The sequence below is a fragment of the Camelus ferus genome, chromosome 5, assembly GCF_009834535.1.
Source record: "Camelus ferus isolate YT-003-E chromosome 5, BCGSAC_Cfer_1.0, whole genome shotgun sequence".
Lineage (NCBI taxonomy): Eukaryota > Metazoa > Chordata > Mammalia > Artiodactyla > Camelidae > Camelus > Camelus ferus.
The window spans coordinates 80,279,014-80,296,489 of NC_045700.1; the positions used below are offsets into that span (position 1 = coordinate 80,279,014).

A 17,476-nucleotide genomic window follows, 5' to 3' on the forward strand; every position below is an offset into this window, starting at 1 on the left:
GACAGAGACGGTGGAGAGGCAGGAAGGAACAGATAAAGCCCAGGGCAGAGTCAGAGAGAGCAAAGGGTGGTGGAGCCAGGAGTGGGTGCAGGAGCCCAGCAGTGCCCCCCGGTGGCTGGGCCAGGCAGCCGGGCCAGGGTTCTGATATTCCAAAGACGGCTCTAGGAGAGGTGTCAGGTTGCGTGGTAGAAGGCAGGGCACTGCCCAGCTCTGGACTTCACTCAGTGTCCCCATCCCACAAGGAGAGGCAAGTGAATCCCCTCCATTCTGAGGTCACACCTCCCCTGTTTTCCCATCTCAGCCCCTGGCTGGCAGCCTTCCAAATGATCTCGGTCACAGACATTGCGGGGAGGGGATCCAGCCCTAGGTCAACAGCACAGCCCAGGGATGGGAGGAGGCACAGGGAGGGGCCTTGGCATTCAGTGTAAGGCCTGTCTGGGGAGGAAGGCAGGAAGACCTAGAGCACGGTCATCTCAGTCCTACTCTGCCGCTTCCAAGCTTACCTCTCCCACCCCACTAAGTTAACAAAGCTCCCTTTTCCAGCTTATCCCCCAGACTTCTCTGCCTTCATCCCCAATCCAGCCCTTCCCCCAAAGCCCAGGGAAAGAGGTCTCCTCCCTAAAGCATAGTTGGGGTAGTGGAATTTCCCCAAAGAGGGTCCCACTGCCCAGAGAACAGATGGGGAGCAGGCAGAGGCTTCTAGGCTGACAAGCAAACACCCAGCCTTCTCCCCTGGGCCCTGGGCTTGCCTACCCTGCCGACCCAATCCCATAAAATATGAGTTTATGAAATCTCCTCTCGCCTGGCCTTGAAGAGCAGGAACAGGGTTCAGACACACTCCTTGGCCTCTCTCACAGCCTTCCTAAGCTGCTCCTGGGGGATGACCTGGCACGCTCCTTCCCCTCACCTCCACCCCATCCTGCCTCTCTGACTAAGGGGTCCCTGGGAGGGGAGTCTAGAGACCTGCTTTTTAGGCCTTGAAAACACCACAGTGGCTTTCTCTGGACCTCATAGTCCCCAGATGAAATGTGGACAAGACAGTCCGAGTGTACACAGTGTAGGGGAAATAATGGGCCAGTTTGAGATGAAGGGACTGTGGGATCTGCGGATGGGACATGGTTACATCTAACGAGATGATGTAAGGATGTCTAGCAAGACATCGCCCTCCATGAGAGGCTGGGCAACCCCAGCAGGAGCGAGGAGACCAGCTCAGCCACGCCCGGGCAAGTGACCCCAGGTCATGACCTCGACTCTGCCAGCACTGGCTTCTCCGGGTATAAACTGGGATGTCTGGTAATCTTGTTGAAAGAGTCAGATGCACAGGTGTGAAGGTTCCCCAGGATGAGGAAGGAGAAAGTCTAGGGTGGGTAAGTCTCTTATCAAATACCCGCAGGATCTGTCACTGGAAGAAGGGGCCAGACACGAGCTGTGAAGTTACTGAAGGCAAAGCAAACCCCGCGGGCAAGAACCACCAGGATGCACAATTAGCCTCGGGGGAACGAGAACTTCCCAACAATCACATGTCAAAGCCCAGAGGAAGAAGAGAAACGAGGGTCTAGTACCTACCCTGCCTTCGCCCACGGTCACCCTGCACGCACAGGCAGAGCACGTGGATGAGCCCATAAAGCCCCAAGCTCGAGGGTAGCGGCTTGTTATGACAATGATCATCATTTTCCCCGACAAGTGGCAGACAGCCTCACAAAGCACACCCAGCCCCTCCCTTGCTGGATTAGCTCCTAACGGACCTGGGGGAAACTCAGAGGAGGCCCAGCATGGCAGGAGCTGCCTGGTCTTTCCAACACCCTTGAGAGCCAGAGCCCAGAAGAGGGGAGGGGTCCCTGCCAGAAGTCATTCTTCCCCACTCTCCAAGCCCAGAGCCCTAGCCCTGGAACAAGCCCATCCAGCATTGAAGGGCTTTCCTGGGCCTCTAGGGGATCTCTTCCTCCCACCCTCTGTTCAGCCAAGCTTCCTGCCAGAGGGGTGTGGCACATCTGGTTTGGGCAGCCTTGGCAGGAGTCCTTGGCCTTGGGGTGGGAATGGCTGTTTGTTGGTTCCTCCCAGCCCCATGGGGCAGTGTGGTGGTGGGGGGGTGATGAAAAGGGGCTAATAACACTAGGGGTCCTCCAGCTCATGAACTCCTGCCTCCTCCCCAAGAAATCTCCTCAGCCCTGGCCATTAGGCTCCCTGGGCCAACACTAGGAGCCCAGATGATGAGGCCAGAGGGCAGATGCCTGCAAGCCAGTGAGTCTTGGGAGAGTCACCAAAAAGCAGGTCCAAGACAGACCTGGAGAATCATTTGGTCCTCACCCTGCCTCCTGGCCATCCACCCTTCCATGTATTGTCACCTTGGGTTGGGACACCAGGCCCTGGTTGGCATCAGCCATCATTTCTGTGGAGAAGACTGGGACTCCCAATGAAGTTGCAGCCTGGCATCTGGGAGTCCCCCAGCACCTCAAATGCAAGCTCCCCCTCAAGTCCACCTCAGCTTCATGTACACCCCGAAGTTCCTTAACCACCCGCCCACCCTGCAAATCCCCCAGCCAGCTAATGGCCAGACCATGTTCCTGGTCGCCCTAGGTGGAAAACTCTGAGTCACTCTCACCTCTTCCCGGCCCTCCACCCTCCAATCCAACCGGTTGCCATACTGTAAATTTTGCTTCCCAAACACTCTCTTGGCCTCCAGTGCTTTTTCATTCCACTACCTTTGCCCAATTGGAGGCCCTGTCACTTCTGCCTGGGACTGGTGTAACAGCCTCATGGGCCCCTCGACACTGTGCCCCTCCTCCCCACACAGCCTCTAAGGAGCACAGCTCTGTGGGGCCACTGACACCCCCACTCACCCCAAAATGTTTCCACGCCTTCCCATGCATCCAAGGTAAAACCTGCATTCCCTCGAGTCAGCAGGGAAGCAGCCTCGGTCCATACCCCACCCATCAGGCCATCTCAACCCCTACACCAAGCTCCCCAACTCCCTGCCCTGCATCCACCTCTGAGCCTCCACCCTGCTGTTCCCTCTTCCTGGAATGCCCTTCCTCCCTCTCAGCTTGTCCAGCTTCTAGGCATCTTCGAAGGCCTCATTCAAACCTCATCCCCTCAGGGAGCTCTTCCCAGATACCACCTCCCAGCACCTCTGTCAAAATCAGTCTCCCCACCCCTGTCTTCTTTTTCCACTATGAAAAGTTTTAAAACTCTGAAAAAGATGAACATACGTAAGCCCTTGGCCTCGATTCACCAGTTGTTAACATTTCGCCACTTCAGTCCCAAGCTTGTTCTCTGTCTCTGTCCCCTACCTCAGCCCAGTATAACTACCGCTCTCAGGAAATTCGACATCGATATGATACTGTTACCTAATCTTCAGTTCATAGTCTAATCTCCCCTTTTGCCACAATGCACCCATTAGATCTGGCTCTTTGCATTTGATTTTATTTTGGACTCAGAATCCGATCAAGGTCTTGCATTACATTTAGTTGCTGCGTTTCTTTCCTCTTTCATGTGGACACACTGCTTTACCTTTTGATTTCTCTTTTATGACCCTGACTTTTTTGAAGAGTCCAGGCTCCTTGACAGACTGTCTGTCCCTCAGCATCTCGATTTGTCTGGTCATTTCCTCACGATTCGGTCCAGGCTAAGCGCCGCCAAGTGTCCCTTCCTTTCCTCCACTGCACGTGCTTCATGCCCCATCACAGCGCTCTGTGCAATCTGACGGATTCCTGCTTCCCCACTTGTTAGCTCAGTGACCCTGGGCGAGGTGCTTAACCCCTGTCTGCCTCACTTTACTAATCTGCTGAGTGGGCTAATCATAGCAACCGCTCCTAGGTTGTGAGGATCACAAGGATGCAATGCCTGAAAAGTGGTTGGAATAGCGCCTGACATGTAGTAAGTGCTTACTGGAAATGGGCTCTGATTTGTGCTGACGTGCCTGTGTGTGCTGGACTAGCCCACTGGGCACAAGCATCTGCATGTCATGCTGCTCCGTGTCCCCTGGGTCCAGAACAGCAGGAGCCCCGAACAAGTCAGAAGGAGCAAACCAGATGGATTTGCTGCCTGACCTTGGTTCCTTCTAGTGTAATTCCACCCACTCCCATTGTCCAGCCCTCAGAGGACAGAACACGGGCTCCGCCCCTTCACTCACCACAGACACCAGGTGCTGGCATCACCTGGCCAAGGAGAAAGCTCTCTGATACTGAGAAGCCCTGGATCTCCACGGGATGGAGGATGCAGACAGTGGCTTTAACTGCGCTCCCCCGTGACAGAGGAGCACACAGAGGCTTGGGAAGCCTGGGATTCTCCCCGGTAGCCCTTGCCCCTGACTTGGCTTCCTGAGCTGAATCATCTCTTCTCCATCAGACTGCCTGTCTCTCTCTCCCCTTGGCTTCGTCGTAAACCACATCCCACCATTTTTGAGCACCAAGTCCCAAGTCCCTTTCTTGTGCTCTGAAGTGAAATCATCTCCTGGAGTGGGAGGGTGCAGATATGTGGGTCATCTAAGCTCCCATGAATGGGCCTGACAAAATGGCAAGGGGCTGGCACAGGTTCCATCATTGAATCCTCACAACAACATCCTACGATGAAGCTGAAGAATGTGCTCTGAGACATACAGGGAAGGCGGGATGGAAGATTCAAATCTGAGTCTGAGACAGGGTCCCCAAGTCCCTAACCATGGCACTACCACCACTTCCAAGGGTGTGTTGACAGCTGCCGTCCATGTGACCTGGAGGAGCCCCGGCAGTTACATCGTCAGTGCCCTTCGGTCCAAAGGCCGTCTACTGGCCACTTTACTCCGCCTCATTCTTCTTCAATTATTCTTTCTTCCTGCACTTGGATTTCTGAGGTCTCAGCTTCATCGCTGGAGCTATTTTAAAGTTCACCTCCGGACAGGTCTTTCCTGATACATCTTCCTCTCCCCTAATCTAGGTTAGATCCTCCTTTAAATGTCCCCACAGTTTCCCTCCTGGTAACAGCCATCTTTTTTTTTTTTTTAACATTTTTAAAATTTATTTTTAAACACCTGTATTTATTTTTTAAGATATTACTTGTATATTTATTTTTTTATTCCTTTTTATAATTTTTTTAACTGAAGTACATAACAACAGCGTTGTGTCAGTTTCTGGTGTACAGCACAATGTGTATTTATTTTTAATGGAGGTACTGGGGATTGAACCCAGGACCTCAAGCATGCTAAGCACGCACTGTACCACTGAGCTATAACCCGACCCCCATCCTCCTGGTAACACCCATCTTATTGCAATCATCTGCCTAATATTTGCAAGTTTCTTGAAGAAAGTTGGCACCTGTAATCATTTGTGAGGTAGATGGACGGGAACATGGGTGGGTGGGGGCTCACATGGCCCAACGACTGCATGGTTTCTTCATCACAGTGCTCACCACTTCCTATCCCTGGGCTGCTCACCACCAACCCCTCAACGCAGAGCTGCAAAGCCCCCAGCCCATACCCTTCCTCTCTGCAGGAGCACTGAACCCAGTGGCCCTGTGGTCCCTTGGGCAGGCCACTTCCCCTCTGTGGGTCTCTTTCACCTTGGCTAGAAACTGGAGCTCCCTGGCCTTCCTACCTCCCAGAATCACAGTGAGGTTCAAATGAAATTGTGAAACTCAAGGAAATGGACACAGGTAAGGCACAGAGAAGTTCAACAGCTGCCGGGACCACACAGCTAGCAAGCGGCAGAGCCAGGATTTGCACCCAAGTCCGTGCTCTGACCCTGTGCAAGCTACTTGCAGGAAAAGGCCTGCATGTTCTGGGCCTTCACATCTTCCTTACCTCCATTCTCACTGACCCCACATGCTCTGCGCTAAAGTATTCCCAGAAAGGAAGCCTTGGCTGGGGAGGCAGGAGATCCAGGTTCTAGTTCTGACAAACTTGCTGCATGGCCTTGAAAATGTGCTATCAGATGAAAAGAGCTAACATTTCTCAAGCTCTTACTGGGAAGGAGACACTATTCTACATATATTGGCTCATTTAAAACCTAACGACCCTATAAGTAGGTGAGGAAACCGCGAGACAGAGATTTGGAGCTACTGGCCTAAGGTCACAGAACTCCCAACTGACAGGGCCAGGATGAAACCCAGGCACTGAGCTCTCGGCCAGCGCGCCACACTTCCTCTGAACACTGCCCAAAAACAGGACGGTATTTCTCCTGGACTTTGTACCTCAAACGTCATTTTGAAAAATTTTACAAAAGGAGTGTTTTATTTCAGACCCTGATCAGTCTCATGCAGCCCAGACTAGCTCCCAAACCCACGGTGGGCACAGCCCTTACGGGCCAACAAAACTCCAGAGAGTGAACTCAGGACCAAGTGGTCAGGCTGGGGTGTACAGGGCAAGAACTGCCCACCAGGAAACCAGGGGCCCATGAGGACTCTCCAACAAAAACATGTGCTTGGCGCTGGGAAGCACACAGGCCCCAGCAAAGAGAACGCTTCCTTGTCTGTGGCTGGAAGTGGCCTCAGAGAACACCATCCAAGCTTCGGTGAGGCCTAGAAGTCAAGTGACGAGCCTGAGGCCACAAGGCTTGCTCAGGGAGGGGTCAGGGCTGGACTTGGCCTTCAGTCCTGCCTGGGGGTTCTTTCAGCCCCATCTAATAAGCTTCTTCCCAGTTCCCAGGAATAGAATGAGCCCCTCCAGAAGGAAGAGCCTGCAGCTCTAACTCCATCTGGGCAACACAAAAAGCCTCAATTAATAGCATGTAATTGTTCTCTAAATAAACCATACTTGAAAATGTAATAGCAAGTGGGAGCATTTGAAGAAAAAAAAATCAAGTTATGCATAATATATAGCTATGCTCCCCAGCTAATAAAGTGATTTTTATTCCTAGAGCTTGTTAAAACCATGTGCTACAGATAGATTACTTCTAGACTGAACTGTCTGCAGCTATTCCTGGGGAGATCCTCCCCCACATCAGATCTGGGATATAGGGAATCCCATAAGCCTAGCAGAGGGGTATGGAGTAGGGGAGGGACCGGCATTTCCTGAACACCTACTGTGTGCTTGGGTGCCTGGTCTTTGGATGTACATTGTCTCTGTCTTCACCCGAGCAGGACAAAAAGTGTGGATTATTCTCCCCGCTTAACGGGTCAGAAAACTGAGGCTCAAGAAGGAAGCTGTTGCACCTAAGGCTGCCCATCTGGTAAATGACAAAACTAGGATCTGAGCCTAATCCTGCCTGGTGTCAAAGTCCACACACTTCCCACCACCAGGTGCCTCTCAAGGCAGAAGCAACACCTGGTCTCCAGGACCTCCATGCCCCCATCCATAATTGGCACTGGTTATCCCTTCGTTCCCTGCTACAAACACACACCCCAGTCCCACAGAGGCCCATCCAGAAAGGAGGAAAGTTCTGGTACAATAGCCTTGGATGACTGGAGGAGGGGGATAAGAAGCTTGATGGGGCCAGGACTGTGGCCTTGGGCCAGTCCACCCAATGCCAGACTTGGGCCCATCCTGCCGGTGGGCATCCAGGCTGGGGCTGGACGGAGAGAAAACACCCTCTGCCCAGCCCACTCCCACCAGCTGCTTCCCATTCCCACAGAAACCTGCCCACTCGGCTGTCCCACAACCCCAGTGGTGGGGGGTGGGGGCAGGACAGGGGCTGGGAAGGCACTAGGAGAGGGGGCAGAAAAAGGAGCAAAGGGAAGGCCTCAGAGAAGTCACAGAATCCACACTTGCCCTTGGTCCCCTGTCCCCTCTCCCAGGTCTCGGGGAGAGAAGAAACATGGACAGGGTTACTGCACCCCACTCCATCAGCTTCATCTCACCAACAGGGAAACTGAGGCTCACAGCCAAGAAACGCTTCTCCCACTGCCTCTCTGCTGATGTGGCCCTTCCTCCATCCACAGCAGCACATCACCCCTGGAAGTCCAACTGCCATCCTGCCCACTGCAGGCCTCCCTCCCTGCCCACCTCTATCCTCAGCATAGTCCGCAGGCCTCCCAGAGCCTGTCCCAAGGAGCCAGAAGGGCCTGGAGAGATGAACTTGCTCCCATTTTACAGATGTCAACACCAGCCCAATGAACCCCTGATGCCTCCTCTGCGCAGGACTCTCCAGACACCTTCAATCTATTACTCAGACCCGTGCCTGCACCCAAGCCCCACACTCCACCCAAACCCTCTCAGCCCAGCCCCTTCCCCTCTTCCCCTCTTCCCCTCTCTGCCCAAAGTACACCTGGCTGCCCAAGTCTGATCTCCCACCACTGTCCTCAGCCTGGGCTTGCCTGGGCCAAAGAGAACCCTCCCCAGGACTGGCCGAAACAGGGCAAGGGGCAGGAAAGGCCACATCTGGATCCTGGGCCTGAAGCCCCCTCCCCCAAACCAGCCATCATTCTCTTTGAGACCAACATTAACCTCAGCCAGGGATGACTTCCTCGCCCTCCTGACCCCTGTGCATGCCTTCTCCTGGCCCAGACAGCAGCGGAGCCCCTCTGAGGAAGGGGTCTCACCCTTACTCCCTCCCCTCTTCCAGCAGTCAGCCCCCTCCCAGCCCCCTCTCCCAGAAGCCTCTGCCCCTGACTGGCCTTAAGACTTTTCACCATCACCATGTGGCCCCCAGACCCTGCCTGCCCACCCCTCAGGCACCTCGCCCCAACACACGCCTTCCTGAATCGGGGCCAAGAAAAGGGGGAGAGGAGGCCATGGCTTCCTCCTCTGAGACAGGAGGGAGTCGGGAGGTCTTGGTAAGGATGGGAGGGCTATGGAGGGAGGGATAGCAGCAGGTAGAATTTGAAATTGGGATAAAACTGATGGAATCTGAGCAGAGCCTACCCCAAGCCCTGCTTCTCCAAATTTCACTTTCTAGGTCAATATCCCCTGTTCCCCAGGCCCCTACCACTGCTCCTTCCTCAGACTCATGGGCTGAGCAACTGAGGGGTAAAGAATTTTCACCCCAGTGTGGGGGTGGCAGTGGGGGTGGGGACAGGAGAGGCTCCAAAAAGAATCCAACTTTTTGATGACTTCTTTCTACTTGCAGCTCCTGAACTCAACTCGGGGAGAGAGCAGTGGGGACCGGGGTGTACTGACCAGTAGAACCAGGGCCTGGGCCCTGTTGATGGGGAAAGACTCAGGCTGAGGATCTACTCAAGTCAGTCTTTCCCTCCATCCCTTAGAGACAGAGAGACCCCCCCTCCTTCACCTTCGACACTCCCCCCACCACAGGCTCTCTCAGCCTCAGGCTAAGGTCGAAGGAGTGGGGGTGGGGGGGTGGGGTTCAAGCGCCTAGCTAGAGCAGCAGGACCTACCCAGAGCATGCAGGACAGACAGATCCACGTCATCTTCGATGGGTCCCGTGTCTGGGGCAACACTCGGGGCCTGCAAATTGTCCCCCTGAGCTCGCAGTCCCCACAGAGTAGGCAGAAGGGAGTTCTGAGTCTGCAGCGGCTGCTCTGGCTCTGCCAGCATCTGTCGGCCCCGGCAGCTCACCCTGCCTGCCTCCAACTCACCCTCCCTCCTTCTCCTCCTCCTCCCCCACTCCACCCCCTTGTCCCAGCCTCCTGTCTCCTCCCTCCTCCCAGCTCCACTAGTGGCTTTGGGGGTCAGAAGCTCTGCTTTACAGGGGGTGGAAAGGAGGCAAAGCAGGAGACAGCCCCTCCCTGCAGAAGCCACCCCCAAACCCAGACACACCGCCCCTGTGAGCCCCCAAGGCTCCTTCTGCCTTCTGGTTTGATTGGGCACCACCAGGCGTCTGGAGTCTGTTCTACTTACTGCAGACCCCCACCCCCGACCTTTGATGGATGGACAGGCAGACATGAGACAGCACAGTCTGCCTGCCCTGGGGTTCCTTGGCCCCATCCCATCTCCAAGATCACACACATGCCCTCCCGCCCTTGGAACACACGCTCGCTTACACACACTTAGCCAGGTCAGGCCCTGGTGCCCCTTCAGCAAGCTCAGAGCCCGATGCTTTACTCGCAAGAAACCAGGCTTGAGACCGCTGGAGGACGGCCCTGCCCCCTCTGAGCTGTGGATTTCATTTCAAGTTTTTCCTACATTTTTTTCCCCTTTCTTTCTTTTCTCCAAACATCTGTCCCAGCCCTTCCTGCCGTTCCTAAAGGGAGCCCTGCTGCAGGCTCCCGCGAGAGTCTGTTTTTCTTGACTGTGCCCTGGGCCAACATTTGGTTTGCATTTCCCCACTTCCTCCTCCACCTCCCCTGCTCCCCCTCCCTGGGCCCAGTTTTCACCTCCCACCATTCCACATGCCTACTTCTCCTCAAACAGGGTCTCCCCCAACCCCCCCAACGAGCCCTCCCCTCTCCTCCCCTCCCCGACACCAACACCGTAGCCCAGGGCCAAGAGTTTGGGGTCTAGAGCAGGGAAGAAGAGGGGTACAGGTTCCAAATGCATTCCCAGGGTTCACTGAAGGGGAATCCAGCAAAATCTGCCCCCGCCCCCAGGGCCTTCATTGTCTCAACTCCCCCTCCACCTTCCCCTCCAAAACTTTCCTCTTGGAGCTCTGGCCGCAGCTGGACCAAGTGAGGGTGGGTGGGGCTGGTGAATCATCAGCTCTATTTTTTGGAGCCTTCCAGGGGAGGGGAAGAGGGCTCAGCCCCACCCCCTTCTGTAGACACACACACACCAAGACACACAGTCCAACTCACATAAACACACAGAATGCCGAGGACAGGGCCCCACCCAGAGCAGGCACTCAGAGACCATTTTCTTGGATTGAGTAACTTGGCAAGAAAGTCCTCTGCTTGAGCTCCTATGTACACACACCAGCATGCAGTACATGACCCGGGCCACATGTGAAAAGGGTTATATATCCCCTGCCTCTGTCTCCCACTCACCCAAGAGCATGCCCTCACCACTCTCTGTCAACACCACACACGGCACAACTTCAAGGTTCAATCTCTTCAACTGGCCTCTCCCTTTAGGTGGACCTGCCCAGCCAGGTGTGCTGGCTCCCAGCCCATAGTCCAGCCAGGACACCTACCTGGGATACCCCAGAATGAGAGGGAAACATTCACACTTCATCTGGGAACAGGCTGCCACGTGCAGCTGTGCGAGTTGTGCACTGCACAAGGGCCTCTATTACTTGGTGATACGAGAAGTCAGGGGAGGATACCAAAGCAAGATGTCTAATTCTGGTCCTTCCTGAAGCAGGTACCTGAGTCAAGAATCTTTGCTCTGATGAAGGCTATAAGGTGAGGAATCAGGGTCCTTTCTCACATCTTTCTAAGTCCTTCTGCAGAGCTATGGGGCAATGAAAGTTTCTTCCCCTACCCTGCATCCCTTTCCAGAACCACAATGCCCCCTGGGTATCCCTTCCAAGCCTGCCAGGGTTCAATTGACAGTTCAGCCAACACTGAAATGGACCAGTGTCCCACATGTAGCTGGCCCTGCAGCCATCTCTAGGGATGCCCACAGACAGACACTCCTGCAAACCCTCCCTCTCTCCACTGGCTGGAGTGTAGGGTAATCAAGGAGGAGTGGTTCTCAGGGGCCCTCCCCTAGCCATCATCACCAGCCCTGCCAGCCTCCCAGCAACTTCAAGGGCACAGCCAGCTCAGCCCTGACGTCCCAGTGCCCACTCCCACCCATCTCCCCCTGCCTGCTCCCAAAGCCCTTTGCTGCTGGCGTCACTAGAAGATGTGCCTCCCGGCAGCTATCTCGGGAGTTCTGAGAAATCACCTTGCGGCTTCCCAGAAACAAGAAAAACAAGACCGAAGACTAAGTCACAGTGACACCAACTCATCCGGCCTCCCATGCAGCCCAAAGTGTCCCTGCAGCCCCCAGGCCAGCTCCCTTTGCAGTCCCCTCAGCTGGGACTGAAAATGGGAGTGGAGAACGCTAGTGCTGGGGGGCCCCTTCGAGAATCCCACCCCTCTCTTCCAAGACTATGGGGGTCTCCCCTGTATTTTAACCTTTCACTGTTGGGAAGAACTTCCAGCTACCCAACCACCACCTTCCCTGTTGAATGCTCAACTCTGCCATCTGAGGTGTCTATCTGTATGTAATGACTCTGCTTTCAGGCTTGTTACCCATTATTCATCCTTCACAGCCTGGTATCCCCTCCCCCATCCACACATGAGGAGAGTTCCTTGGGCAAGGACATAGCCTGTGTTTGTAACCCCAGAGCCTGGCATACAGCAGGTGCCAGCCATGAGAAGAAGCAATGACTCAATCTACCAACCAATGGATCCTAACATATTTTCCTACTTTTATCATCTACTATCCCCTTCCAAAATCTTCCTCCCAGCCCACCCTGGCCCCCTTGAAAGGGTGTTGGGTGCACCTTGCTTGCACACCTTTGCACATGCTTGTAATACCCACCTATCTTCAGCACCATCTCTTCCTTTCACCCCCTCACCTCCAAGCTCTCTCAGGCTGCAGACTCTCCACAGGCTGGATCAGTATCACCCATCCCAGGATCCCCACCCCATGCCTGCACCAGGGTCTCACACGCAGCAGACATCAGGTACACACCGGTGGGCTGGCTGGGTTTTCCAGGCTGGGGTCCCAGGAGCCTTAGCAAGCGCCCCGACCCTGTGACATGCCACCCACTGCCCCAGCCATTCCTGCAGCGGCTGGTGTTTAACTCCTCTCTCCCCTCTGCACACAGAGCCTTCCTGCTTGCTGCTCACTGTCCTCCAGTCAGCAACCAGTTGAAGAAACAGTCAGGACTGTGGGCTCTGGGGCTGGCACTGGGACCGGAGGCAGGCTGAGCTGAGGTAGAGGGAAGGGTGAGTGAGGGCAGGAACAAAGCCTGAGCCTGGCACTGCCCTCTCCCAGCCTCAGTTTCCTCACCTGCAAACTGACCAAGCTGATGATGGTCTCGAAGTTTCCTTCCAGCTCCACCTCCTGTGATGCCACGGATTTCCCAGGGCAAGGCCCCAGCTCCCTCCAATCCATTCTTTCTATCCTTCCACACTTGCCCATCAAAAAGTTCTTCCCATTGTCAGCCCACCTCCTATTGTGGCATCGAGACTTTCCTCTGTCACCACTGCCCACAGAGTCCGAAGGTCACAGAATATTAGAGCTGGAAAGACCTCCAGGCTCAACTAGTCCAGGGCTCACAGTCAGACCCTTCAGGGGCTCAACAGAAATTAAATGAGGGGAGTGGGCAAGGAGTCTACGGGGACCTGGAGAGGGCAGGTCCGGCTAACGGGGACCCCGCCCCGCAGCAACAACCACTGTGGCAACAGCGACATGAGTCCACACTGTCAGATCTTTTGATCTTTCAAGAAAAACCCCAAATCTATATTATCTTATGAAACTTTCATACAAAATATGAAAAAAAATATGAATTTTTAAAGGTTGGCTTTTTCTTTTTTCAAATCATTCTGTCAGCTTAAATGAAACAAATCTGCCAGGGGGCTTTGGTCTATGACTCACCGCTCACCTAACCCAGCCCCCTTGCTAAGAGATGAAACCACTGCAGTGGAGGGAGGGGGTGGGACGGACCTGAGGTCACAGAGCAGTGGCTCCCAGGCCCCAGATTTTTTTCCCAAGCACCCACTGTCCAGTCACTGTAAGACCAGAGTCATGCTGCCAGCTTTCTCCTGCCAACGCTGCAGCCATTGCCTTCACACTGGGGCCACAGGCACCGCAGCCTTCCTCCCAGCAGGTCCCAGAGCCTCCCACCAGATAGGCAAGTGCAGAGCTGGTGCTGCGATTCCCCGTCAATGACCAACAGCAGATTCCCAACAGCATGGGACACAGGAACCTGACACCAAAGCCCTCGGTAACCGCATCTGCATCCTTTGGCCCCCTTGGACTCTGCCACTCTGCCCCCGTCCCCAGATAGATCAATATTAACTAACCAGATGCTTAATTGCAGTACCATATTTAAGCCTCCTACCAGCTGAGGCACAAAAAGGTTCAGCAACTTGCTCAGAGTCATACAACTAATACGTGTGAGAATGGAATCCAGGGCATCTGACCCAACCTCTCGTGAGGATCAAGGATTTTCTTGCTGCTCCTCTAGCAATACAGTTGCACAGGGACATGGGCTGGTCCCATGTTGAGGTGATGTGTTAGCTGTCCTTTCCTCCTGACTCCTTATCCAAGGGCTGGTGCTGAAGCTCCAGGAAAAAGGTCAGCTGCTCAGACCCAGGTCCAGCTTGGGGCAGCGAGGATGGGGCAGGGGGACACAGAGAGGGAAGCCGAGGACAATCCTGCCACCTGGGTCAGGGTGAGACTGACTGACTCCCTAGTGGCTCCAGAAGAGCCAACCAGAAGAGAAAAAGCAGAGTCGTAGCAAGCCCTGGGTGAGGGCAGGGTCTGGCCCCTGCTGGCCACAGGGACTCTGTTCAGATAAGCCATACCACCTTTCCCTGCTCCCCTCCCCCATACACACCCAGCCTTTGAGTTCTGGGCGGCACAGAGCCTCCACATACCAGAGTTCAGGGTGTTCAGGGAACAAGGGTGCAGCCAAGGAGTGAGGGCGGCTGAGGCCCTGTCCATGCTCCACTCACCAAGCCTGGGACTCACATCAGCCTGGAGCATGGGACATTCATCCTAATGCCCATCAAGGGATCCTAGGGGTTAGGGGAGGTCCAGCCCCTTGCCTGCATGCCTACCACCCCTACGGTATGATATGGAAGTCACTTCCTTGCACTCCAGAAATCAGAATGCTCCCTAAGATGGAAAGTTAGGCTCCAACCAGGCCCTACCTGGGCCTTGGTTTCCTTAGCTGACCCAGGAAGAAGCATGACTCACATCCCCTTCCCCTACCTCCCCTCCACCTGCACCCTGGGTGGGGACAGTCTCTAGGCCCAATCTCAACAATTTTTAATAAAATCCTTCCCAGAGCTTGACTCGGTGATCTCAATCTCTTCCCTAGCTCTAATTTCCTGCCTCACTCAGGCCCTCGGAGGCTGGAGGGAGGCAGCCACAGCTGATCATCCAGCCCCTCACCCCCAGTCCCCAGCTCAAACCCTAGCCCAGGAGGAGTTTGGTCATCTTCAACCTCTCCAAGTGAGGAGGGGGCATTACCAAGTGGCCTGGGGTCCGACTGACCTGGTCCTGGCTGGCCATTCCTGCCGCAGGCTGCCTTTTCCCAAGTCTGAAAACCTGGACTTGGCAGCATTTGAACTCAGAGCCCAGAGGGGTGCAGATGGGGCTCTGGCCCCGCGGTTCACAGCTGCAGCGCCTGCCTCGCAGCCAATCCCTGGGGACAATGCATTTTGCTAGATTTCAAAGCACAGCTTGGGTGACTGGGGCGGGAGCCGGCTGGCACCTTTCCCCACTGCGGAGTGGCAGAAGGGGAAACTGAGTCCCAGAGGCGGCAGCTGGGAGGAGGAGCTGAACATCCCAACTTCTTACGGAGTGAAAGGATCCTTCCTACCCATGTGATGGGAAGAATGGATCCTGGGAGAGATCCCTCCATCCCCACATACTCCGTCTCTGGCCTGCCTGGAAGTCTACAAGGAGGGAGATCCTTGCTGGAAAAGCACAGCAATAATAAAGGTAAGATCCCTAATTTTTACTGAGCACCTACTATGGAATAAGCATTTGGTAAACACTTCAAATGTCCTACTTCATTTAATCCTCGCAACAATCCAGTGATACAGGTATTTTTATTATCTCCATTCTACATGTTTGAAAACTAAGGTACAGGCAGAGTAGGTTACTTGCCCAAAGCTCAGTTAGCAAATGGTAGAGCCAGAATTCACAGCCAGGCAGACTGGCTCTATAGCTGGCACTTCTAGCCTGAATGATGCACTGAGCGCCCTCCCCTCCCCCTACATGACAGGGGCCCCTGTGGTTCCCTTAAGGAATGGAGAGTGGATCAGAAAACAGACCCCCAGTCCCTGAAATCTTTCCCCTCACTGGAGACTTCTGGGGGCTTGAGGTCATGTGCCTCCAGGGGAGGATTTAAGGTTACATGCAGTTTTACCAGTTTTCTGCTCTCCTGGCCAGCTATACCCCCACCTCCACCTTCTCCTCAACCTCCTCACTCCCAATGCACAAGCGGAAGGCACTGTCAAGGATCTTCTCTGGGAGAATCCCAGGGGAAAAGATGCTGAACCACAGCACTGCGGGTCCTGCCAGACCCCTCCTACCTCACTAACCCAGCTACTGCCCCCATCCTCTCCATGACCCTTCATCATCCTGAATAAATAGGAAATCCCTCCTGACGTCCATCAGCCCCATTTCCAGCTCACTCTGTTACTGCCCAGCCTTACACTAAATCCTCCGAGCCGGGGTGGGGGGGTGGGGTGTAAAAAGACAGTTCCAGGAACTTGCTCTCCCTTCCCACAGAAACTTGGGAGGGATGCTTAAAGCCCCTAGAAATGTTCCTCTGTGCTCAGATCTCCACCGCCCTTGCACACACTCCAGTGCTAACCTTCAGGGTTCTGACCCAAACCAGAGATGGCCGGGGAGGGGCAGCCACTCCCCCTCATTGATCCGTGCATGGGTGGGGGCTCCCCAGGAGTCCTCAAACTGATGACAGCCAGGCTGACAGCTGTCCAGATGGGTGTCTCTGAGGGTGGGAGGGTGATAAACTAGATGCCTAGGTGCCCGAGGGAGGAGAGTGCCTGTCAGGGAGAGGTGGGGCAGGTGCCAGGTAAGTTTACCTGTCTGCGGAGGCAGAAACGCAGGGGCAGAAAGCAGGAGAAGAGGTACTTGCTCCATTGAATCACGCAGGAGAAGCACCAGCTCAGTCGAGTCATGTTGACCCCGAGGGTGGGCACCTCGGGGTGCGAGGGTCGAGGGTCGAGGGAGGAGGACCCGGCGCTACGGAGAGGTGGTGAGGAGGAAGGCGAGAGCCCTGCCCCGCGGTCTCCCGAAAGCTCAGCTCCGCCGGAGCAGCCCGAGTGTCCCGGCCCCTCTAGCGGGAGGAGCTTGATGGGGCTCCCGCGGCACAGCCCCGACGTGGCTCCATCTCCTCAGGAGCCCCTGCGGGAGGCGCGAACCGCTGCAGGGCTCCTCCACCCTCGGGGACTTCCTCCAGCTCCCTCTCTCCTCCCCTCGGCGTGACAGCCTCCGCCTGCTGGTTTCCCCGGCGAACTGAGGGGCGGGCACAGGCACCCCGGCAACTTCGGAGGCTCCCGGAGTGGTTCGCAGGAGAGGCTGATCCGACAGAACGGAGGCGGTGCCAGACACCGGGCGTCCACCTGCGAGGAAGGCGCAGCGGCGGTGGGAGCCTGGGCGGCGGCGGCGGCAGCATTGTGCTCCAAGCTGCAGTGAGTGTGTGAGTGTGCACGTATGTGTGTGTGTGCCTGTGTGTGCGGATTCCCTCCAGACCTCACTCTTATTTCCATATTGCTCCCCAGAGCATAATGTGATTAACTTAAACGGAGGCCACTGGCTTCCCTGACTGAAGCAGAAACATCCGTGGGCCTGGCATGCACACAAGGACACAACCTGGACCAGCTGTCCCAACTCACCAACCTCTGACCCTGGCCACACCCCGACTCCTCTGCCTGGATCTCTCTCCAGCCAACTATAGGAGGGAGCTCCAAGCATCCAAACGCCCCCACAAGCTGGAAGGGCCCCTGCCTGAGAGGCTGTACCAGATCAGAT

At 55.2% G+C, this 17,476-nt stretch overlaps 1 protein-coding gene across 1 annotated transcript in view; it reads right to left on the bottom strand.

Moving 5' to 3' along the window:
* Positions 1-9,396, bottom strand: part of TNS1 (tensin 1) — a 186,684-nt gene extending 177,288 nt beyond the window's left edge. The window contains exon 1 of the mRNA XM_032480201.1: positions 9,247-9,396. Within this exon, the coding sequence (XP_032336092.1) occupies positions 9,247-9,279 (33 nt within the window). The 5' untranslated portion in view covers positions 9,280-9,396. The remainder of the gene's footprint in view (positions 1-9,246) is intronic.
* Positions 9,397-17,476: the final 8,080 nt, after the last annotated feature.